The 21825-nt window shown below is 39.9% G+C and overlaps 3 protein-coding genes and 1 long non-coding RNA gene across 9 annotated transcripts; 1 reads left to right on the top strand and 3 right to left on the bottom strand.

Annotated features, from left to right (window-relative positions):
- Nucleotides 1–7: 7 nt before the first annotated feature.
- LOC116205575 lies at nucleotides 8–2241 on the bottom strand. The gene is made up of 2 exons (XR_004156533.1): nucleotides 1798–2241; nucleotides 8–340 (listed from the first exon to the last, which is right to left on the bottom strand). It is a non-coding gene; the product is annotated as an uncharacterized LOC116205575 (long non-coding RNA).
- A 6532-nt stretch (nucleotides 2242–8773) lies between these two features.
- On the top strand, nucleotides 8774–10743 carry LOC116203650 (enolase-phosphatase E1). Of its 6 annotated transcripts, none has more exons than XM_031535498.1 (3): nucleotides 8774–9942; nucleotides 10058–10157; nucleotides 10225–10423. In XM_031535498.1, exons 1-2 carry the CDS (start codon nucleotides 9346–9348, stop codon nucleotides 10148–10150), a joined length of 690 nt encoding a protein of 229 aa, XP_031391358.1. In that variant the 5' UTR covers nucleotides 8774–9345; the 3' UTR covers nucleotides 10151–10157; nucleotides 10225–10423. The 6 variants fall into 6 exon arrangements, with proteins under 6 accessions (XP_031391358.1, XP_031391357.1, XP_031391356.1 ...); XM_031535497.1 differs by lacking the exon at nucleotides 10225–10423 and adding an exon at nucleotides 10461–10743 and having other exon boundaries at nucleotides 8777–9942; XM_031535496.1 differs by lacking the exon at nucleotides 10225–10423 and adding an exon at nucleotides 10495–10743 and having other exon boundaries at nucleotides 8797–9942.
- A 1189-nt stretch (nucleotides 10744–11932) lies between these two features.
- On the bottom strand, nucleotides 11933–13605 carry LOC116203649 (peroxisomal and mitochondrial division factor 2-like). Its single transcript, XM_031535492.1, has 2 exons — nucleotides 13363–13605; nucleotides 11933–13261 (listed from the first exon to the last, which is right to left on the bottom strand). The coding sequence occupies exon 2, from the start codon at nucleotides 13250–13252 to the stop codon at nucleotides 12272–12274; it is 981 nt and encodes a 326-aa protein (XP_031391352.1). The 5' UTR covers nucleotides 13253–13261; nucleotides 13363–13605; the 3' UTR covers nucleotides 11933–12271.
- Nucleotides 13606–15485: 1880 nt separating this feature from the next.
- Nucleotides 15486–16437, bottom strand: LOC116202860 (transcription factor PAR1-like). The gene has a single exon (XM_031534491.1). The coding sequence runs from the start codon at nucleotides 16201–16203 to the stop codon at nucleotides 15769–15771; it is 435 nt and encodes a 144-aa protein (XP_031390351.1). The 5' UTR covers nucleotides 16204–16437; the 3' UTR covers nucleotides 15486–15768.
- Between the last annotated feature and the right edge of the window lie 5388 nt (nucleotides 16438–21825).

Below are 21825 nucleotides of genomic sequence, written 5' to 3'. Positions count from 1 at the left end.
ACTCTGGTTTCGGAACCTTATATCTCAAAAATAGTGATCGATGATCAATATGTCGTATCATCAGTGTACACGACTATTGTTAGAGAAAAAATATAAGGCTTCACTAATTCAAAACAGTGATACTTCACATTCCATCTCAGAGCAAGATACATATCAAAACATCCCGACTCCCGAGAGCAGAGAATCCTCTCGGAGGGAACTAACTGTTGAGATGAGTCGACTAATAAAATGCTCAACGGACCAATAGCTTCATTCCCCACTCTCTTTACATACTTTAGCTCACACACTGCGAGACATATATCATCGGATGTCTAAGCTCGAAACAGTGAAGCAAGCATACCTGTCAACAGAAGAGCAGAGCAGAAATTATGAAACAAATGTCACAAGGCAAGATGCTTTAGAACTGATCAGCAGACTGAAAAAAGAAAGAGTTCATGGCAAAGCGGAAAACCCATGATATATGGCAAGGTGCTTCAGAACTGATCAGCAACACGAAAATAAATAAATAAATAAAAATCAATGCTAAAGCGGGAAATAAAATAGTTCCCATTGAAAACAAAAGAACATTTGGACCACCCTCCTAAGTTAATCCAACATTTTTCAACATAAGTTCAAAGCTAATGAACCGCCCCAATGACAAAGTTATTCTCCTTTGATTACAGTCAGAATCTATGAGCATAACAGGGCAGCCTATTTTGTGGAACATCCTCATCAGTATTGTTCTTTCGAACTGAGCCTCAGGATACTCAAGCCTAGCCTCCAAAAATGCCTCACTTTATGGTGAATAAGTCGACTAGTCATCGAGAGAGATAAAAGTTGGAAAGAGATACAAGGCCCCTAGAGAAATTGATGATTTTCAATCTTAATCATGAAATTCCTCGATTTGGGAAAGAGCTGATTATACTCTAATGCAGAGACAAGCTTTCTCCAAATGACGACATGTTTGACATGTTTCCAGGCAGACTAAACACAGACATAGACCGCTTTGCGCATTGAAAAAACAAGGATTTATGTATTCATAAACCGAAAAAAGAAAAAGTATCAAGTCCTGTCCACTTTGCTGCTGACCAGAATCACCATTGACCTCTTCTTCACATAGCATTAGTCATTATTATGATTGAAATTAAGCACACCCATATAGTATAGAAGTGCCTTCTTTTGTGAGATTCTGTCACTCGGGTTATCTTAGTTACTACTCCTCTCTCGTCAGTCATCACAACACCATAAAACTGAACCCTCATGAGAATGGACTGAAAGGTGCACCGATCTTACTCCCTCAATTTCAGGATAAATCTTCATATTTACTAATAGAAGACTCTCCACATTATGTTTCCTTCTACCAACGACAATCTGGTGAGCCAAAATGAACTAACAGCACCAAATGCAAAAATGGCAAAAGTGCTCACTCCATGTCTAACCTCCTACCCCTTTCAATTTTCTATCTAACTTCTGACTTTTCCCCAACCTTACCAGTTAACAGTTAACACTGTCTTTGCCAGTCCCGGCTCCATATCTGACCGTCAACGTTGTCCACCACCTAATGTTTCCAATTTCTGTTCCACAGTTTGCCTGCAACAACCACTCCATCACCTGAAAGTTCCCTCCTTTATCCACACAACCCAATCAAGACCAAAACTTGGGTTGTTTTTCTTCCAACAAGACACTAACCCACAATGAAGCTGAACAGAACTCATCTTCTCCACACAAATCACGTCACAAATGCCAAAGGATACACCCAAAGCTTCACATCATTCAAAACAAAGAGATGGGTAAGCTTAAAAATGCAAAAAGTCTTACCTTGGGAAAGAGATGGGCTTCTGGGGAAGATGACTCATCCCGCATATGTAGCTGGAAGGGGAGGAGGAGAAGCCATAGATAGCCATGGGAGGGTGAAGTTTGACTGGGAAGAAGACAGTAACGCATGTATGTATGAGCCCTATGTTTATTCCTCTGCAAACACAGAGTTCCTTCAACGTATTTCCTCAATTTGACCCTCTCCTCCTTCCCTCTCCCACCCTGCGTGTGTCTGAGTCCACAGAGGAACAGAGCAGGTGGAGATTGAAGAGGAGAGAGGGGGCGGAGGGTAGTCAAAGAGTCAATAATCTTATGGAATGGGAGCAGTCGGACTATGATGTGTCTGTGGGTTTAAGGAGAGGTTTTTCCTTAGGATGGCACGAATCACGAGGCAACGTCTTCCTTCCTAACAATGCTGCGTTAATCGCATTTCAACTCACATGGCCTTTACATGGCCTTTCACGTTCTTCCTAGGCAGCACATCACGGTTTGTTTGATGATTCTTATAATGGAAGCTTTCTCGATTCATAACTGACTGCAACGGAATATTTAATGTGAATTCGATCTTAAAGGATGTAATTTTTTTTCTTTTACGAGCGTATAACATATTCGTTATCAAATATGAAATGATTCAAATAGTCCTTATATTACGTAGATATTATAGGCAATGGTCTCATACATCCACTTTTGGCACGATTAGGTAGACACGGTACATGGCAATGTGCCGTTCTCTTTATTTTGCTTTGTTGCAACAACAACCATATACATCCGATGGATTAAGATAGAACTCGCAGAGCAGAAAAATACTACCACAGATAGGGCAACCGGAACCGGAAGTTCACCGTCGAATAAAGCTTCGTTTGAAGAGTAACAATTGGAGTAGTATTGAAGTATTGCAAATAACGATCAAAGACTTATGCTTCATTTTGGAATAACATTCAGGATATTACTAACTATTATCTTTTGCTAAAAAAAAACGACTATTAATCAATATAAGAATTTTCTATTATTCTCTTTCACATCACCGGAGCCGTTCGATTTCATCTTGTCCCCATTTCTCATTTGGCAAGTGTGCTAATCAATGGCTCAAAAGGCCCAAAGGCACCCCGGGAGAGCAAAATTTCACGAAAGATAGGCGACTAATGTTCCATTCACTTATCAAAAAGGCTAATGATCCATCCAATGAAAGAAAGGACGTCGCACACATGAAAAGGAGAGTGCACAAACCTTCGACTGATAGCCCATGAAATTGACAACACAAAAGACAAACAATCTCAAACAGATGCAATAGTTAGTCCTCTGAGCAAAGCTTATGACATGTCTAAATCAAACATCTGATGAGGTTTGACTCATAAGCAAAAATATTTAAAAAGAAAAAAAATCACAATCCAAATAATCCAATGCTGCTCTGATTTTGGCAGGAAAAAGAAATCAAAATAAAGAACAAGAAATCTGCTCTGACATTACAACAATTTGTCCTGAAATTTTGCCTTTCTCAGGAAAGTACATCAATCCCTATTCCCCACTCTCAGCCCCATGCAAAAAGCTGTCGGTTCCATCACAACTTGGTTTAAATTGTTAAAATTTCTCCCTCAATTTAAATTTTTGCAATTGACCCCAAAAGTTTAGGAAGAGTTGTACTTTGGACCCTAAAATTTGAATTCCATTGATTGGCGTCATCAAATCATGATACTTTTTCAGTTACAGCAAGACCCATTACTTTAATACGATGAATATAAATCATACTAGCTAATAAAAGGGCACAGGTAATCCCGTAGAATATCGAACATGAAACCTATTGGTTTCCGGACGATCTGCGTTGCATCCTCTTTGATCAAATCATGATCTTTTTCTTTTTCTTTTTCCCGCAAAATTGTCACTCTGAAATGCAACTTTGTTTGGGTGTTCAAAAGAGTTGTTTCCTTTTAGATTTTGTGCGATTCAATATTATTTCTAAGAAGTCATTGCAAAATTTTGATTCCAATCACTCGCAACAACTCTATAGTTCCGTCCACATAACCAAGGAAGTTATTTGAAGATCCGTCATTCATCCATGGAGTTTGTGATATTCTCATCTGGCTCAGCACGGTCAAACAAATAAGTAAATATTAGATCGGATTATATCAGATTAATAACAAATTTTTTTGTTCATCGTTGTTATTCGAATGACATTTTGGAAATATCAGGGGTGTGTTTGTTTTTTGAAATTTTTTTAACTCAACTCCACTTATCTTCAATTCAACATTACAATCATTACTTTTTTCATTTTTAAAATTTTTTTAACTATTCAATTCAATTTTTAATATTAAATTATCTTAACTATTCATTACTTTTTCACAATTCAATAACACAATCATTACCTAATCATTACTTTCTCTCAATTATTTATTACTTTTTTATATTTTTTCTCATAATTCAACAATACAATCATTACAAACCAATTAAAATCAAAATTCAACTCAACTCAACTCAACTCAAAATCCAAACGCACTCCAGATTATTTAAAACATGCATAATAGTTTTAAATGTGTTTAACCATCCAGTTTTGAGTTTATATACTTCTGACATCAAAATGTCGGTTCGCTGTACATTGCCTAGAAAATTTCGAAGTACTTTGATGTATCTGCAGATATTCATGTGTAATCCTTACTGATTGAGAAGTCAAGTCAGGGACCTTGTACGTCGGCCCACGGCAAATAGTCCTAGCCCATCCATTTTTTAAAACCATGTGCAATAGAATACCTTTTTTCTTTTTTCTTTTTTTCTTTGTTGGATAGATGGGCCTAGGCCCTAGTGGAAAGACGCCTGTTGCAGTCCCATCGGCATCACAATACAAAAAAAAGCTTCTAGATAATTCGGTGGATACGATGGAAATGGATCCCTAAACGATGGAAAGTGGGAATCCAATTTACTTAATTGTTGAATCAAAAATCACTTAATGATTAAGGGTGTGTTCGATAATCAAAATTAAGTGTTAAAATAAATTTTTCAGACACTTAAATTAGGTTCAGCTTGTTTGGTAAAAGCAACTTAAAATGATTTAATTGATTAAGTTATGTCAAAAACTGGTCTAAAAAATTAAGTAAAAATTTCTACTTTTTCTCCCACTGAATGCGCTCAGTTGGAGAAGATCTTTATCGTATTTGCAACATTGCTCCTTAACTTTTGCAAAATTTTCAAATCATTTGTATTTTTCAAAGAAACAGAGAGAGGGAGGGAACGAGAGAGAGAGGAGGGTAGGATTCAAGAGCAGTCACAGGGGGCGATGGTGGCCTTAATCCTAGCCGCCACCACCACCATCGGGATCGCAAGGCTCACCAGTGACCCTGAAGGTTGCGACTATTGTGGAGATTAGGGCCACTATAGCCTCCGATCTCCCCATCTCTTTGTTTGGGATTGAACAGAGAGATGATAAAATTGAGGGCGGCGGTGGCCCTAATTCCAACCACTATCGCAATAGATGAGGTTGACGACGACCTTATTTGGGACAGTGGTGGTCGGGATCAGGGCCACCACCGCCTTCGATCTCATTATCTCTCCATTCAATCAAAAACATAAAGATGGGAAGATTGGGGGCGGTGGTGGCCCCAATCCAAGCCACGACCGCCCCCTTCTCATTTTCCTGTAGATTCCAATTTTTCTTTCTTCTTCTTTTTAATTTTCGGAGAAGAAGTTAATTGGGGACAAAAGTTGCAAGAAGGAAAATATTGTGGCCAATATGTAATTAGTATGTAATAAAGTAAAATTTTAGTACTTATTTCATCAAACATAATCAACTTAATTTATGCACTTATTTCACTCAACACTTAAAAATTCAGGATTTAATTTCAATACTTAAAATTAAATTGAAACAAACACACACTAAGTCAATTTTAATTATTCATTAGGTACATTTTGACTCAATGATTAAGTAGATTGGACCCTCATCTTTCCTCTTCTTCCCATTAAATTTTCATTATAACTAAGTTGTAACTAACTTATAATTAACTTTTAAGCACTTATTAATAAATAGTTATCAACACACATGCTTAGCCTTTAAAACTTCATTTTGGTTTTACTTCCTCAGTAAGCTTTAGACAATGAACAGGACAATCAAAATGATTTCCATTCAGGTTCTACTTCCTCAGTAAGCTTTAGACAACGGACAGGACAACCAAAATGATTTCCATCCAAAAAGAAAGAGGAAAACAACAACAGGGTCTGAATGGTTGTCTGGACAAAGATGTAACTATTTCTCAATGAATGAAATTTGGTCTGGTATTTCATGAACGAAATAAATATATAAAAATTGATTGTCATTTTATTAGGAGAAAAAGACATTTTTTGTCCTATAAGTTTAGCATTCGGTCAATTTTGATTCTATAAGTTTTAAACTTGTCGAATTAGTCCTATACATTTGATTCTTCAGGCAATTTTGGCCTATTCCGTGACTTACAGGACAAAAATGCCATTTTAAAAAAACTTATAGGACCACATTTTAATTAAAAGTAAACTTATATGACAAAAAATGTCTTTTTCAAAACTTATAGGACCGAAATTATCTTACGAAGTAAACGTATAGAACTAATTCAGTAATTTTAAATTTTACATGATCAAAATTGACTGAATGGTAAATTTATATGACCAAAAATATCTTTTTCCCTTTTATTCGGGAATATTTGTTAAACATTTGTCAACACGGCAACAACTTGCGGATATTTTCCCCAAAGCTTCGGGCAAGGATAGGTTTCGCTCCAACGTAACAAGTTGAGTGTTCTTGATTGAAACTTCTGTTGTATATTTTCTGATTTTGCTGGTTTTGTTTCCTGTAGTTATTATTCTTTTCTTGGCCGCACATGTATATAATAAACACTCCTACATGATGTAAATGAATGGAATCTGGGGCATCTTCCATATCCCAAACCTTTTACCACCCATTTTTCAGAACCGATATAGGATACCTACATAGCATTTGATAACGAAGTTAAGTTTGATTTAGTTTGATTTGAGAAAATGAAGACAAAAGTAGTTGGGAAAAGTACGTAGGAGAATTTGAAGAAAAGTAATTATTAAACAGAAAAAAGTGTTGAAATTAAGAAAAAAAAATATTGAATAGTTGAGATAATTTAGTATTATAAAATTAATTTAAATAATGAATAAGAAAAAGTGTGAGAGAGAATTCAAAGAAAAAAAAGTGATGATTGTATTTTTGTTTTTTGTTGAATGTGATGATTGTATTGTTAAATTAAGGAAAAAATAAAGTTAATTTAAGTTTAATTTTGTATTTTTTTTGTATAAACAGCACGTGTTATTTGTCCAATCCATATTCACCGTACAAGAAACCCTTTCAAATTAACGGTTGGACACCGATGGAAATGAGTCCCTGACAAAGAGAGGCGAAAGAGGAAATGGGTGATCCCACCAGTAGTTGGAGACTCCCAACGGAATTGGACGCCCAAGTGCTTTGTTTACTATTGAAATTCGGCTCATCGAGTTCCTTCTCGTTAAGAATGATAGATGACAAACTTGTTGAATTTTTCGCACAAAGGGCATTATTTGTTGGTATCCCATTTTATTCTGAAAACTGTATAATGTACGTTTATAAGAGATATCATCTCAAAGATAAGTTGTTTATGTATCAACAGACCGAATGCCCATAAGAGTTATCCGAGGCCGTATTGGCCGAGGTCGTGGGCATGAGAATCATCCGAGCGAGGAATCCAATAATATTTTCAGTCCGAAAAGAAAGCTAATAACCTAGTGATATTCGAAATAAAGTTCCTAATTTCCCAATGGGAACGATGCGGATTAATAATAGAATCAACTAGCACTAAGGTATCACGACGAATCCAGATCTTCTTTCAGTCGTGATCAAGAGCTAGGGAGATAGCCAGTAGCACTGCCATGGCCTCTGCTTGCAGGGGGAGCTTGTATCAGTTGGAGAGAACTAGGAATGTGATATGGGCATGTTTGGGTGTTGTTTGGCTCTTGCTAGGCATGCTCCATCGAAGGTCCAAGCAGCATCGGTGAAAATGAAATTCCAGTCCTGTTCAGAGCTCCTCGACTCTTCATGAAGTTGATCTTGATCAGACTCGAGTTCGAAGTGTGGTAGATCGGTCTGATCGGAGGCCCATGGTAATTCCCTCTAAATAACACGATAAAAGATGTAATCTCCAAAAATATGTGCACTACTATTGGAACTAGTTCGACAAAGAGAGTAGCTTCGCTTTGAGAGAACCAGACGAAGTATCCACTCGCAAATCTCCACAAGTGGATTTTCAATCTTTGTGAATTTTTTTTTTGGCTCCATAGAGCCTTCCAATTCACCTCAATAGGGCAAGTCCCCATTGGCCTTTCGGACTTCATTTTGGTATTACTTTCTCAGTAAGCTTTGGACAATGAACAGCACAATCAAAATGATTTCCATCCAAACAGAGAGAGGAAAACGACAACAGGTTCTGAATTTTTATGTCTTGACAAAGATGTACCTATTTCTCAATGAATGAAATGGTCTGGCCTGTCTTTTCTCATGGAAATCAATCTTCTTAACTCCTATTTCTGTTCGTCAGTCTAAAAGAAAACCTTTCACACTATACGCACTGCAAGAACAGTTTTCCAGGGAAAACATTTTCCATCAAGTGACACTTCCCTAGTCGACCGATCAATCGGAACTGAACTCAGCCGCCCATTCCTTAATCTCCGCCTAACCGTATACGTCATAAAATTCGGAACTCGTGCCTTGGTAAAGCCAACCAGGGTCCAGCCTCGTCAGGAATCCGACTATGCAATCTCAAAATACCAGGCACTTCATCGATCACACAGCGATGATCCTCAGACATGTCGAGTCGCATTGAGGCCTCACGCGGGCAGCTAAATTCCATGCAACACGATGCTTAACTCAAAGAACAACATTAGAAATGTTTGTTCACCCCCATCAAGGAGACAGACAGACAGACAGACAGACAGAGAAAAATGAAATGTAAAGGTATTTCATTCTCACTTCCAACTACCATTCCCTGTCAAGCCCAGACACCAACCAGTCAAGCGCCATGGAGCTTTCCTAGACCTTCTTCAGGTTATATGAAACAGCAGGTTGCTGAACGTAAACAGAGGACTTTATGAACAATCTGATGGTTCCATCACCTACCATTCAATCCTAAGGCATCTGCCGACTCCTTGTTCCCGCCATCGTCATCGTATCCGTCACTTAGGATGCGCTTTCGACTGAATTCCGTAGGGGGTGTCTGATTGGTTTCATCTTTTTTATGTGTATTGTCGTTCGATGATTGACCCGATATCGCTTTCTGCTTTCCACAATCTCAAATGGAAGCTTGAGTTGGCTAGAAAGACCTGTAAATGATATTATCTGGAAATTCTTCAGGGGGACAGAAAGTGACGGAGACCAGCTGTTAGATTAGATCTCATCTGTATTAAAGTATTATTGCCAGAGAGAAAAAGAATAGATTCTCTCCACCTTTCTCTCTTTTTCTCTCTGTTAGGCTTGCTCGGTCTGTTTTTCCGGGGAAGTTAGCTGACGGGTCGAAGCCGGTGAGCTTGTTCGTCTTAGTACTGATGGAGGAAGCTTCGAATGGGAAGGTCAAGGAGGCCCTTCAAAAGGTTGAGGGTGTTGTGAAGGAAGATGCTGAGTATGTAGTTGATTCGGTGAAGGAGCTGGTGAAGGAGTTGATGGATGGAGAATCTGAGGCAGTGGCAAAGGAAAGTGAAGATCGGAAGGACGCAAGCTGGAGCAGCAGCTCCGATGAAGAAAAGGAAGAGGACCCGAGAGAGGATAACACTGAGAATGCTGGCCCTGTTGCAGCTGTAGAGGAGACGGTCGAGGAGGTCTCCGAGACAGTTGTCGACTCGACCATTGCAGAATCGGAACCGAGCGGTTCTCAGGAACAGAAGGAAGTTCCTGAAGTGGAGTATAAGGAAGAGGAAGTGGCAATTGTGGCTTCGTCCGAAGGGAAGAACGTGGTCGAGGTCACTGAAGCTGTGACGGAGCAAATCAGTGAGACGACATTACTGCCACCGGTGGAAACCAAAGCGGAACCGGCTCCAACTAGTTCGGTTTTGCCAATTCAGGATGAGAGCAGAGGCGATTTAGCACCTAAGGAAAGTGAAGATCCGCCTCCGCAACCACCTGCTGCAGAGACTCCAGTGACCACGGTAAATCCGGTTAGTACATTGAATTTGGTAGTTAACTATTGAGTTTGATATCTTAAGATGAACTGAAGTGAGCCAAATCAAACTATCTGATCTTCTGTCTGATGTTTTTGTTTAGCCCATCATTCCAGTAAGTCACCGGGTCCTACACCCAACTTCGTGGAGGAGTTGCTGCGGGCTATTCGACGCCTTGAGGCGCTCCAACAGATAAATCTGAGGTGATTCCAGACTTTCTTCTTCTTGGGCCTCCGTAGCCCGTTTGATCCTCAGATCTGCTCATTACAGGGGAATCGGAACACACTGGAGTTGTGGATAGAAATACAACATGAACGCATACGAAACAAAAGTTTAAGCTCATTTTCAGAAGAAATCTCTATACTTTCTGCAGATTATCCACGAATCCACTTCAAGTTCGAAGCTGGAATCCTAGAAAAGCAATACTCGTTACTCCTTTTTTCACTTTATTGGATTGTTCTCGGTATCACTTTCGCTCGGTTCTCATTTGTTTCTCGATATTACAGATGCCAACTCCTTTGGATTCTTTCATGGTTTCAGGAAAAAGAAAAGGGCGCCATGGAAATTCAGACTTTGCTTTCCAGTAAACGAGGGCTTTTCAGTTTCATTCCAAAATCAGAGTATTATTGCGTGTAATTGCCTTTCACCGTTTTGTGTTGGACTTTCATAGCCATTATTGTTATGAGCGTGAAAGAGTGGTGTTCAAAGACAATCCGATTCATTTTGTTTTTCCCCCACTGGTAGAATCATAATCTATGCCTTTTTCGCGTTCGGTCGTTGAAGAACCAATATCAACTCCAAGTTTTCGACCATGACTTGCTGCTGCATGAATATGAATTTCAGTTGAACAAGAACAATAGGGCACCAAGATTACCTGATTAATACACAAAAACTTGTTTACCTAAATGACATTATCAAGCAAAACAGAGGTGTTGCCATTTGAATACAATTATCAGCAATTTCTTCCAACCTGTACAAAGGAAACTCATGTCACGACAATGCGATGCAGACCCCCAAACTAGTCCTGAAATATCCACTGCAAATTGTGGTGGTCGATCAGCAATCGACTGCTGGAGAGGCCATTAAAGAGCAAGAGGAGATTTGCAGAAATTTCAGAAGATTGAACAGCCCGCAGAGATTTGTCCCAACCAGAAAACACATATACCTCGAACCAACTCTTTGATTTTCCGATTTAAAGGGGAAAAGGAAGGAACTGAGTTAAAATAAACAAAAGGAACTCATCACATCATATCGATATATTGATGGATTATAAATCCAATATTACTTCTAAGCAATACCCATCAAAGAGATATGTGTTAGATCATGTAATATTCATCTTGACAAGAAATGTACAGAATAGCATCCAAAAACTGTACGACACGTGAAACTGTCCCGGATAAGCTGCCACATCGGAAAAAGCCGAAAGCGAATATGTCAACTCTGCGTGCCAGTGCACGCAGATGAGGGAGCCGTTATTACAGGTAAACTCGAGATTGACATGACGGATGAAAATCATACAATTGAACTCAGAATAACTTAAGATAGGGAAGAGTAGAAAAGAAGTCAACTTCTCATACTGATAGAGCCACAGAACAGAGGCAGTGGAGTGATAGTGCATACAAAATTCCATTATTAACCGACTCCAAGCTCACAGATTTTGAGCATCCATCTGGTCTAATTCATGAACTGGCGAATCAGACAACCAAGAGTAGTGGATACAGTATATGACCTCAGATTTTCACCTCACCAGTAGCATGCGAGAATTTCATGGCCAAGGAAGATCATGGAAACAATTCACGAGCCAATGAAGATCGAAGAAACATGCTCATACCACAGAAAGCACAAAACAAGAACTTCTTCCATAATTGAAATTTGATGAAAGAGCTGGTCTTATCATGCACAAATAAAGCTTTATTGTCGACCACCTTCAACAGCTTGTTGGACTTGCAAAGGAACAGATACAAATAATCAGATCAAGTACCAGGGAATACTCTTTTTCCAATATCATAGGATTGACAACAGCTGACAACCATCCGACTACGAAAAGAGCGAACTATTTAAAGCACTGCACTGGTGTAGTTACTCGTTTTCAAATATTGAGTAATTCAGTTTCTGGACAGACCATATCTGGTGTCAACAAACAAAATGCAGAATAAGTACCAAATCAATAGTAAACTAACTTGTAGGCTCAAAAACAAAGCCAAGCAAAACCGTAGCACCTAACAAAATCGAAACATCCGTTACTTATTAACCGATAAACTCTTTTTCTGACGAGCAAACTGATCTCTCTCAACTTTCTTCATGCTAAGGCAACTTTCTAATTCCTAGCATGCCTAGCATAGATAATATAAACCATCGCAGCCGCTACAGCAACTGCTCCAGTGGACCCAACCGCCAGTAACGGCCACTGCGCCTTCAATCCCTTATTACCCACATCGCCGATCCCCCTAAGCCCATTTATGGTCCCATTAATGGTCTCCACTGCCTTCTCCTTCAACTCGGTAATGACCTTCCCTGCCTGCTCCAACTCTCCCTGCAGATCAACTAGCTTCAATTCCATCTCCTTCGCCTTCTTCTCTGACTCCCTCAATGCTTCCTCCACGCTGCTCTTCTCTTTCTTCCACTTCTCTACCTCCAAAGCTTCCCTCTTAACGACTGTCTTCAAGCTCTCAATGGTGTTCTTCAATTCACCGATCTCTTTCTCCTTCTCCCCGATCTTCTCCTTCAACTCCCTCTCAACCCTCAACTTCTCGCTCTTCCCCTCGATCTCCCTCACCTCAAGAACCCCAATCTTCCTCTCGAAGTCCCTCACCTTCATCTCACTCTCAGTCTTCGCCGTCTTCAGATTCTCCACCTCTCTCTCCAACCCGTCCACCCTCTGCCCCTTCTCTTCCACCACCGTCTTCAGCTCAGCCACCTCCTTATTAGCCTCCTCGCTCTCGCTCATCGCAGTAATCAAATCATGCTGCAACCTCGACACCTCAGTCTCCAGCTCCATGGCTCTCTTCAAGATAGACTCCATCGCCCTCTCACTCTCCTCAGCCGACTCAACCTCTCTCTCCATCCTCTCGAGCTTCTCCCTCGACACTGCCCCATCGCTCTTCAGCTTCTCAATCTCGGCCAACAGCTCCCCGATCCTCTCCTTGCTCTCATCGCTGCCGCGCACCAAATCGGCCTTCTCGAGTTCTAAGGACTTGAGCTTCCGGGTCAGTTCATTTACCTTGGCATCGTTGTCGGTGTCGAAGAAATCCTCCACGTTCTGTTCTTCGACGCCGTTGATCGCCGCCCCGTCCGCCATTTCCTACTCCTGCAAAACAACGGATACACCATAAATCTTGAGGGACTAATGGGTATGAAATTGTGAAATTGAGGATCAATTGGGCCGACAAAGAAGGGGAAAAACCAGACCTTAAGAGGAACTTTCTTCCTGGGTGTCGAGGAAAGGAGATATTTTCCAGTCCGGGTTGAAGGAAAGGGAAGACGATGAGAAAAGGAAAAGCAGAGGGGAAAAGGGAACCTCGCTTTGAGGGGAGCGATGATGGCGACGGTGATGCCCAGCACAGTCACCGAATGGGGAGGAATTTAGGGTTTCTGGGACTTCACTTCCATTTTCACTGTCATTAGGAAAATGTCGGGGGTTGGTTAAGGATGGCGGGGGCCGACGGCTGATGATTGCCTATCATGTTCCTGTAGAGGCCCCGTGTCGGGCCCACACTCGGCTTCCTGTGATCACCGCCGTTGGTTTCAATGGACGAAGAAATAAATTTGATAAAATTGACAAACTGCGCCGATCAATATCAGAAATTTATGTACGGTGGATCGAATTATCTTGTTATGCTAGAGATCATTTGTCCAGCGTGCAGAATAACAAAGGGCCGAGTCGGTTTGGGATCGATCCTGACTTTCAATTGCCGGGCTCAACCTTGTTGTGGGACTCATGTGGGCCTAACAGTCTTTCCAAGCGGGTCGAAGCATGGACGTGAATGGTTCACAATCGTAGAGCCAGAAATGTGCTTATACCTTGGGCAAAGATCTTGCCTTGGGATCCCTCTTGCTCGAGCCACCCTACATGAGTGCTTACACGCACGCTATCGATTTCTATGTGCGTGGCGTCTTCTTTGTTCCGGGTGGACGACCACAAAATAATGTTCTTTGTATCATAGAAAGATTGATTGAATGTGAAAATTTTAATTTTCGACTTCTTGCTTTCTTTGTCGTTTTTCAGGTCGAACCGAGTCGGGCCTTTGTAAACCCATAAACCTATGTGGATCCCCAAGCCCGCCAGGGCCAAGCTGGCGGCCCACCCAGGCATTGTCACTTCTGATGATGACGCAAACACAATAAAAGGTCGATGTCTTGCTTGACTATGTTACATCAACAGATATTGCTTGGTCCATGTTGTTTGGTTGAGAATTTCTCAACTAAGATTTGCAGAACATCAGTGACTATATATGGCAATGGAGAGAACACGAGGAATTCGGTAAATTACGAAAATGAAATGGATACTTTGGCCGTTAATGTATCCTTGTAGACGATGCGAAATTTTCATAAAAGTTTACAATAGGAGAACTCCCTAATTACAATTTTAAAGTTCATATGTCTTTAACGCTAGATAGAACTGATGAGATTATGTTCACTTGCATACTAATCCAACAACTATAATGCTGATACAAAATTGTTTCACGTGAAGGCAAAGATTGCCTGTTGAACGTACCTCAGTCGAATTGTCCATCCAAAAATTTGAAATGAATCGACACACATCATATATCACTACAAGCGAGTTGACAGTTAGGGACGGAAAACTCCATTCCTAAATTGGTCTTATCAAATTCTCGATAATTGAATCTCAGTTATCCTTTTTAATCTGAATAAATTTGTTCTAGGAGGACCATGTCATTGTTACATAGGAGTCTTCAACCCCTTTGAAGGTTCGTCTGTATATCATTAGCTCAAGTATTTATTGTGGGACTCACATCATTGAAAAAATAAATCTGACAGTATACGTGAATATTGATAGTTCTTCAACGGGACCCGATGATTTCCATAAAAAGTGATACTACGGAAAATTTAAAGTAACATGGAAGGATGATCCGAACCTCTTCGAAGAGTCACTCGGCCAAAGGGACCATATAATTTCCGGCAACTATTGAAGTGTCTTTATCGAAGTCATGTGATAAGCATGCAGACCTCCGGAAGGGAGACCCACTTGCAAGAGAAAAGCTTACACCATAACACAAAATGATGATAAAATAAAGCTGCACTTAAAAAAAAATAATTTAGCCATAACACACCCATTTCCTCTCTCCTCAAATTATCAAAAAGCTTCTCTTCACTAACAAAATGTTCGAAAGGATTAGCCGAACAATTAGCAAATTACATTTCATATGAATGAGTATTGACAAACCACATTCCATGCCAGCAAGCTATATACACAACTGCCCTAATTCAAAAATTTATTAAAAGTATTTCGTGATCCAGACTCGATGCTCGGACATGATTAATCGTTGAAGAGAACACCGTAGTCCCCATAATAAAGAAAAACCTCCAAAAGATTAAAAGAACATAGATAAAGGAATAAGAGTGTAAACATATTCACTTCCTTACAACCTAAGATTGGGAAAAAAAAAATTACACTGACTAAAACCATACATTATTTCGCCCTTGCCTAAAGCTTCAATGTACCCCCTCATCCTATTCCTTCATCGGACAAAAGCATCATAAAGGGAATTTTTTGTTCCCAACATTGAAAAATAAAAATAAATAAATAAGCAAAAAGGATAAATCTAATGCCCATTGCCATCTCTTTTTTGCAAACTAACACCCAAGCTTTCTTTTATTCCTCTCCAAGCCCTCAAAGAAGCTGGTCAGTGCCCTCATGGACTTCACCTGGCACTGCAGGGACAGGATATACTCTGCAGTCTCCTCGAAGAGCGTATCGACCCCGAGCTCCTCGCCGCCCGGGACGATCCTCTGCAACGCCACTATCTTCCTCTCGACCTCGGCCCGATCACTCTCTTCACCGTCCTCTCTTTCTGTCTCCTCGCGATGCTGGGAGTCATGGGGCTCGGGCTGCTGCTGCTCCGGGGTCCTCTGTTTTCTGGACTTGGCTGCTCTGTTTTTCCTCTCTGACGGCTCCAAGAGCCCCTTCCGCTTCTTGTTCTTTGGCATGGCCAAGTCAGGATTTTGACGCGATTTTCCACTCTTTCTCTGCAATGTGGAGGTGGGTTCTTGGTGCTCTGTGAGCTCCATTGGAGACTGGATGCGGCTATGGAGGTTTCTTCCTCTAATGGCTGAGAAGAAGAGAGGAGAAACAGAGGAGTTTAAGAAATGAAGTGAGTGAGAGAGAGAGAGAGAGAGAGAGAGAGAGAGAGAGAGAGAGTGGGGAGGGTGTTGGCAAATTATTGGGGGGAAGAAGAGGAGGGGAAGAGGGAGAAGGGGAGTGGTGGAATTCTAGAAATGTCAATGCCAACGAAGCTGGGGCCAAACGCAAAGGAGACCAAATGTTTTTATAGGGGTCATATGAGCATCATCAGTGAATGTGATGTCATGTTCTTCAACACATGGGTCTGACCCGTCTCCTCGGAACAAAAAGCTCTCCGCTGCAGTTGAAAATTCGATGCAGCCGTCACCCACTTGCGGTCAACAATCGCCTCTTATTCGGAGAAAAATTTCATCGCGAGCAATGGGAAGTTATTGTCTGCAACGTACTCACATCTGTGTATAGGTTTCAATCGTATTTAACCGTGCAACCAATTACGTTTCCGGCAGTAAATATGGGTCATTTATTGATAATGTCATATCATCCCTAAGTGATATGGGGGGGGGCCGGGCCGAGGAGAGTGGACAAAGGCGATCCAGTTGGTTGCTTGCATGTGCTTATATGTGGGTGTCATCAAAAAGCCAGGGAGGAAATGAGGAGCCCCTATTTGGCAATCATTTATTGACCCCTCCATTCGATTGGCTCTCTCGCGCTCTAATCGGATCAGTCTTTTAGCTCGGTATCAACATATCTTCATCGCAGAAATCGGGTTTCTCTTTCTTATACATTTCATATGACCCAAAGACGGAACCGCATATCATCTCATAGTCTTATCGGATGTTCCGTTAAAGAATTTTAACCACGGGAACGAGGGACAATCGATAAACATATGTTATGGAGGATGTAGAATGAGGCATGGAAAAGGCCATTTTGGGAGGTGGGATCGGCAGCGAGATGGTTCTTGGAAGGTGGGGGAGGGAGAGAGCACATGTGATCACATGATTTTGCATTGAAACCTAGCAAGCCCACCAAGTAGATCAATAGCCTTGGCATGGGTTCAACGTGGCACGCCCTTTTTTTTGGGATTGGGGCCCCACCACCTTGAGCCCCACGACCCAAGCATTTCAATAATCCCCTCTTGTCCTAGCTAGGATGGGGCTCGAGCTCGGCCACCTCGACCCGGGCTAGTGCCGATGAAGCGTCCATCTTAAAACTGTCGATGCAGGCGATCTGCTATTGACGATCGATAATACAATGCTTGCTCTCACGAGGTATTTTTACTCGGTCCCGACCGTCGAGCTGTATCGAGCACGAGGAGATGCAGATGATGTCGAGTTGGAGCGAGTGGAGGTGTTTCCAAGGAGGAAACCAAAGTTAAGTGAGGGAAGGAGGTGGCATTAAAAATGGAAAGAGCATTGGGATTGGGAGAGAGATTTGGGGGGGTGTTGGGGCATATGGGGCTCCATGTGATCAGAACCACCCGATCCCTTTGTTCCTTCCATTTCATGCATACCCTCCATTTTTTTTTTCTTTTTTCCCCCCCTTTTTTTTTGGGAATTTTGGATACACACTTCAATCCCATCCCCATCCTCAATTATTTCCTCGATCTTGTAGGCTGTCATTGAATATCTGTGGATCCGTACTTAACTCGAGTACAAGTAAAAAAATTTAAGGTTCATGAATATGGGATGGAGACACCCCCATCTTGAAATATACGATATCGGATATTATCCTGTTCAAAATTTTTTTGTGATGATAAAGCAATTATAATTTTGGTAATTCTACGTTTGTAGTAGTAAAAGAACGAAAGTATTGTACATTCAAAAAATAAGTTCAGAAGACGATAAGAGAAGTCCTAATGGTCATTAGCATAACTGTAGCCCTACAATACTTTCTGCATGCATGAAGAATGAACGCTGCTCTAATCAACGAGAAGCTTTATTGCATTACATAAAAACTAGGAAGCAAAAAGATTTTTTTTTTAAAAAAAAAATGGTAAATTTTACGTACCCTATCTGTAGTTTAGTAAAATGGCGTGTACATACTCTGTTGTAAAAAATGACACGAATCCCTTTGATGAAATGGTAGTTTATAAGTCGCTACATTAACATATATGCTTACGTGATTTTTCTATTAATCTTTTAAATATAAATATAAAAAGGAAAAAAATTGAAAAATTAAATAAAAGAAAGAAACCATCCAAGGAGGGGGGAGGGCCCGTATTTGCTTGTTCGAAGGGATCTCCCCCATTAACAAGGTTATTGGTGACATTGGCATTCGTCGACGACCTTGCCTAGAGTATAGATGGCCTCTAACGAGCTATTATTGGCCCATCTATCTCCTTCTCTCTATCCGAAGACAGAGAAGGGGAGGTAGATTTGGGCCGTGGTGGCCCTCTAGAGGACACGTCCCCCACTCTATGAGTCGTCGGCGGCATCTATAGCCACTGAAGATCTTTAAAAGGGACGAAGACTATAAATGTGTTGCCAATAACCTCGCTTAGGATGGAGGTCCACTTTGGCGAGGCACTGTCTGCCCTTCCCCTCGACGGGGTCTTCCCTTTTCCTTTTAAGTTTTTAGCTTGTCTTTTACCTTTTATTATTTTTTAATTCTAAATTTAAAATAAAGTCACGTTGACGATACGATGACATAGCGATATATGAGTTTTTACTTTAACAAAACAAGGGAATTAGTGACTTACTGTAATTTTTAAATTTAAGAGGTTTACATAGCATTTCATTAAACTGTAAGGAGTAAGGAGCGTCATAAAATTAAATAAAAAATAAAAGGTTGGAAGTAACCAAATTGATTTTGACCTGATTAGAACTAAAGTGATGAGTTTAATCCAAATGGGTATGTTTCATGTGCAAGATGTTGAGTTGACCTTTCTCCATCCTCTGATTGTCTTCTTCTGCAAAATTTTCGTCTTAAAAGTCGTCGATCGAGTTTGAGTTGATTGATACCGTTTTTTGTTATTATTACATGATGCATGACACCTGTTTTGTTCATATATCATATCTCTCTGAGTTGACTTTTGTTCTCGAGACAAAAGCAAAAGACCTTCATATTTCAAATTCATCATCCCAAGCAACAATAATACGAGGGCAGCTTATCCTGTCCACAAGAACATAATCAACTATAAAATAATCACAGTTGACTGGAGCAAAGTGCAGTCGACTATATTATACTTCCAATCGACTATATTACTTTGAATTAATTTCGCTTCGGGATTAGATAAATTTCCTAATATGATAGATCAATTTATTGAATATCAAACTAACAAACATACATATTAATTTGCACGGGGCTTTTTCTTTCACTAGTATTTTATCGGTGGATGTGCGTTGTATAGGTCCATTTTTATATATCGGTAATCATTTTTATTATAATTATTTGCATTTAGAAAAATTAATTTGCTTATTAAGAATAATAACAATTTTTAATTATAAATAAAATTTCAATTAGAGTAATTTTAAGTTAAAATTAGAGTAAATTTAATGATTCAATAATAAACTGTCCCATGCATTGCATGAGCTATACATATAATAATAATAATTATTATTATTATTATGTCTATATAGTTAGTACTATATTTGACCATTTATATTGTTAAAAATATAATATTAGTATATATATATTATTAATTCACTCAATTAATCAGCAAAGTTGACTATAAAACAGAAATATAACCCTAAAAATATTAAAAGCATCCATTACAATTTTTATTTATAGATTTCATTTTCTAAATATGCTATCTTGGTAAAATTTTAAATTTTCATAATTTTAATTGTTTTTATTGCTTACATTTGATTAAGAAGATAGTGTATTTTATTATTTTCAAATTATATTATGTTTATAATTTTGAAAATTGTATTTGTAATTTTATAAGTTGCATTTATTGCTTTCATGCCAATTTTACTATATGTATAGATAGATTCATTCGAGTTTGTCTCGAACTTACACCGGACCAAAACCAGAAGCTTCCCGTGACCTTATACTAAATTAAGCTAACACACAAGTTTCGATCATGCCTCACGAAACTATACATGTCACGAGGTCATTGGCTTAACTCAAGAATACCTTATGTATATCATCCACAAAGAATATGGATAGAGAAATCCAATATCTTAAATACTTTTGGATCGTTCCAATTTTCCTTCATTCGACAATTTATCTATTAACCACGGACGGTCATATGGATGATGCTCATAGAGAATCTCCCAATGATACGATGTGACACGTTAAAAATTGGTGTTTTACGTCAATATGCATATATAGACACACACACACGTATGTGTGTGTGTATATATATATATATATATATATATTTATGTGCATGTATTGACCTTATTGCACATTAGAAGACAATGAATTGGATATATATAGGGGTCGGCCTATTCTTTGTATCTTGGGGGGACTCGAGGGGACAAAAGGGTACAATCACATGGGGGGTCCATGTTTGGCAAGACACATGACCAGAAGAAAGTAAAAAGGAATGGAAGAAAAATAAAAGGGCACTATTTCATTTTCGTCCGACCGGAAGCAACCCGAACCGAGCAGCAAAATTTTAATTTCTCGAATGAGTAGTGCATGAAAAATACGGTTCATAATTGAACGTTCACGACAGTTAATCCCGGTGAGATCGCAGTCGATCGCATCGAGACGTGTGCAGTCCGACCATCGCGATTGGTACCATGTAAAGTGAGTATTTTTTTTCGGATTCGGATCCGGCAAGAATCTAAATAGTGAGATGGAAGTGTCCTTTGGAATTTAATGGAGTGAACCCACCACATGCGTTGGGGTTTGGAATTATGTGAGGCCGTCCCATACAAAATGGTCAGACTTTGTTGCCATTGTGAACGGCCAATTTGCCTGCCAACTCATTCAATAACCTTTTTCCCCTCCATCCATCATTCAATATCATCATATGGTTCTACTCTATCCATCTCCAAACACATCCCCCGGATCGAGTTATTTCGCGTTATTTCGGATTGGATCCCGCTGCAGTGGCGTGAATTATCGAGATTGCAAAAATACGATGGGAGCATCGACGATCATATCACGGGCCCGAGCTTTAGGCCCGTGATCAGGATTGAGTCGTTTGTGGAAGTTTTGGGAGAGAAAGCGAATGAGTCACTTAGGACGTGCGTATATGGCAGTGTCGGACTCCTAAAGGGTCGGGCCATGGCAAAACCCGAAGTTCTCTCAACCGATTGAGTTTGGTTAGTGCTGCTTCAAAACCGGGATCATTAGGTCGTATCAGTTTTTGAATGAATAACTAACAATTTGGCAAGCCTGAGTCTGGAGTTGATCCGGAATTGTCCAAATCACGACCCGAAAGTTCTCACGAACTTGCAAGTTAGTTGAATCCAAAATCAAGAACAGTTTCGAAGCAGAAGAACTCCAAATAATCTATTGTGAAGTTAGTGTTAAAACAAAATCAGAGCATAGAACAGCGGAAACAGATTGAAATTCACCTTGTACATAGTAAGTATAGAACGAGTAGGCAGTATCGTTATACACACTAAGATACTAAATACATGTACGCAGAAGAACCATCGAATGCTCAACTTGATCACATTATTTCCTTTTTATGTATATATTTGCAGCAA

The sequence above is a fragment of the Punica granatum genome, chromosome 4, assembly GCF_007655135.1.
Source record: "Punica granatum isolate Tunisia-2019 chromosome 4, ASM765513v2, whole genome shotgun sequence".
Taxonomy (NCBI): domain Eukaryota; kingdom Viridiplantae; phylum Streptophyta; class Magnoliopsida; order Myrtales; family Lythraceae; genus Punica; species Punica granatum.
Note: the sequence above shows the minus strand (reverse complement) of the source record. Positions and strands in the feature narration are given on the sequence as shown.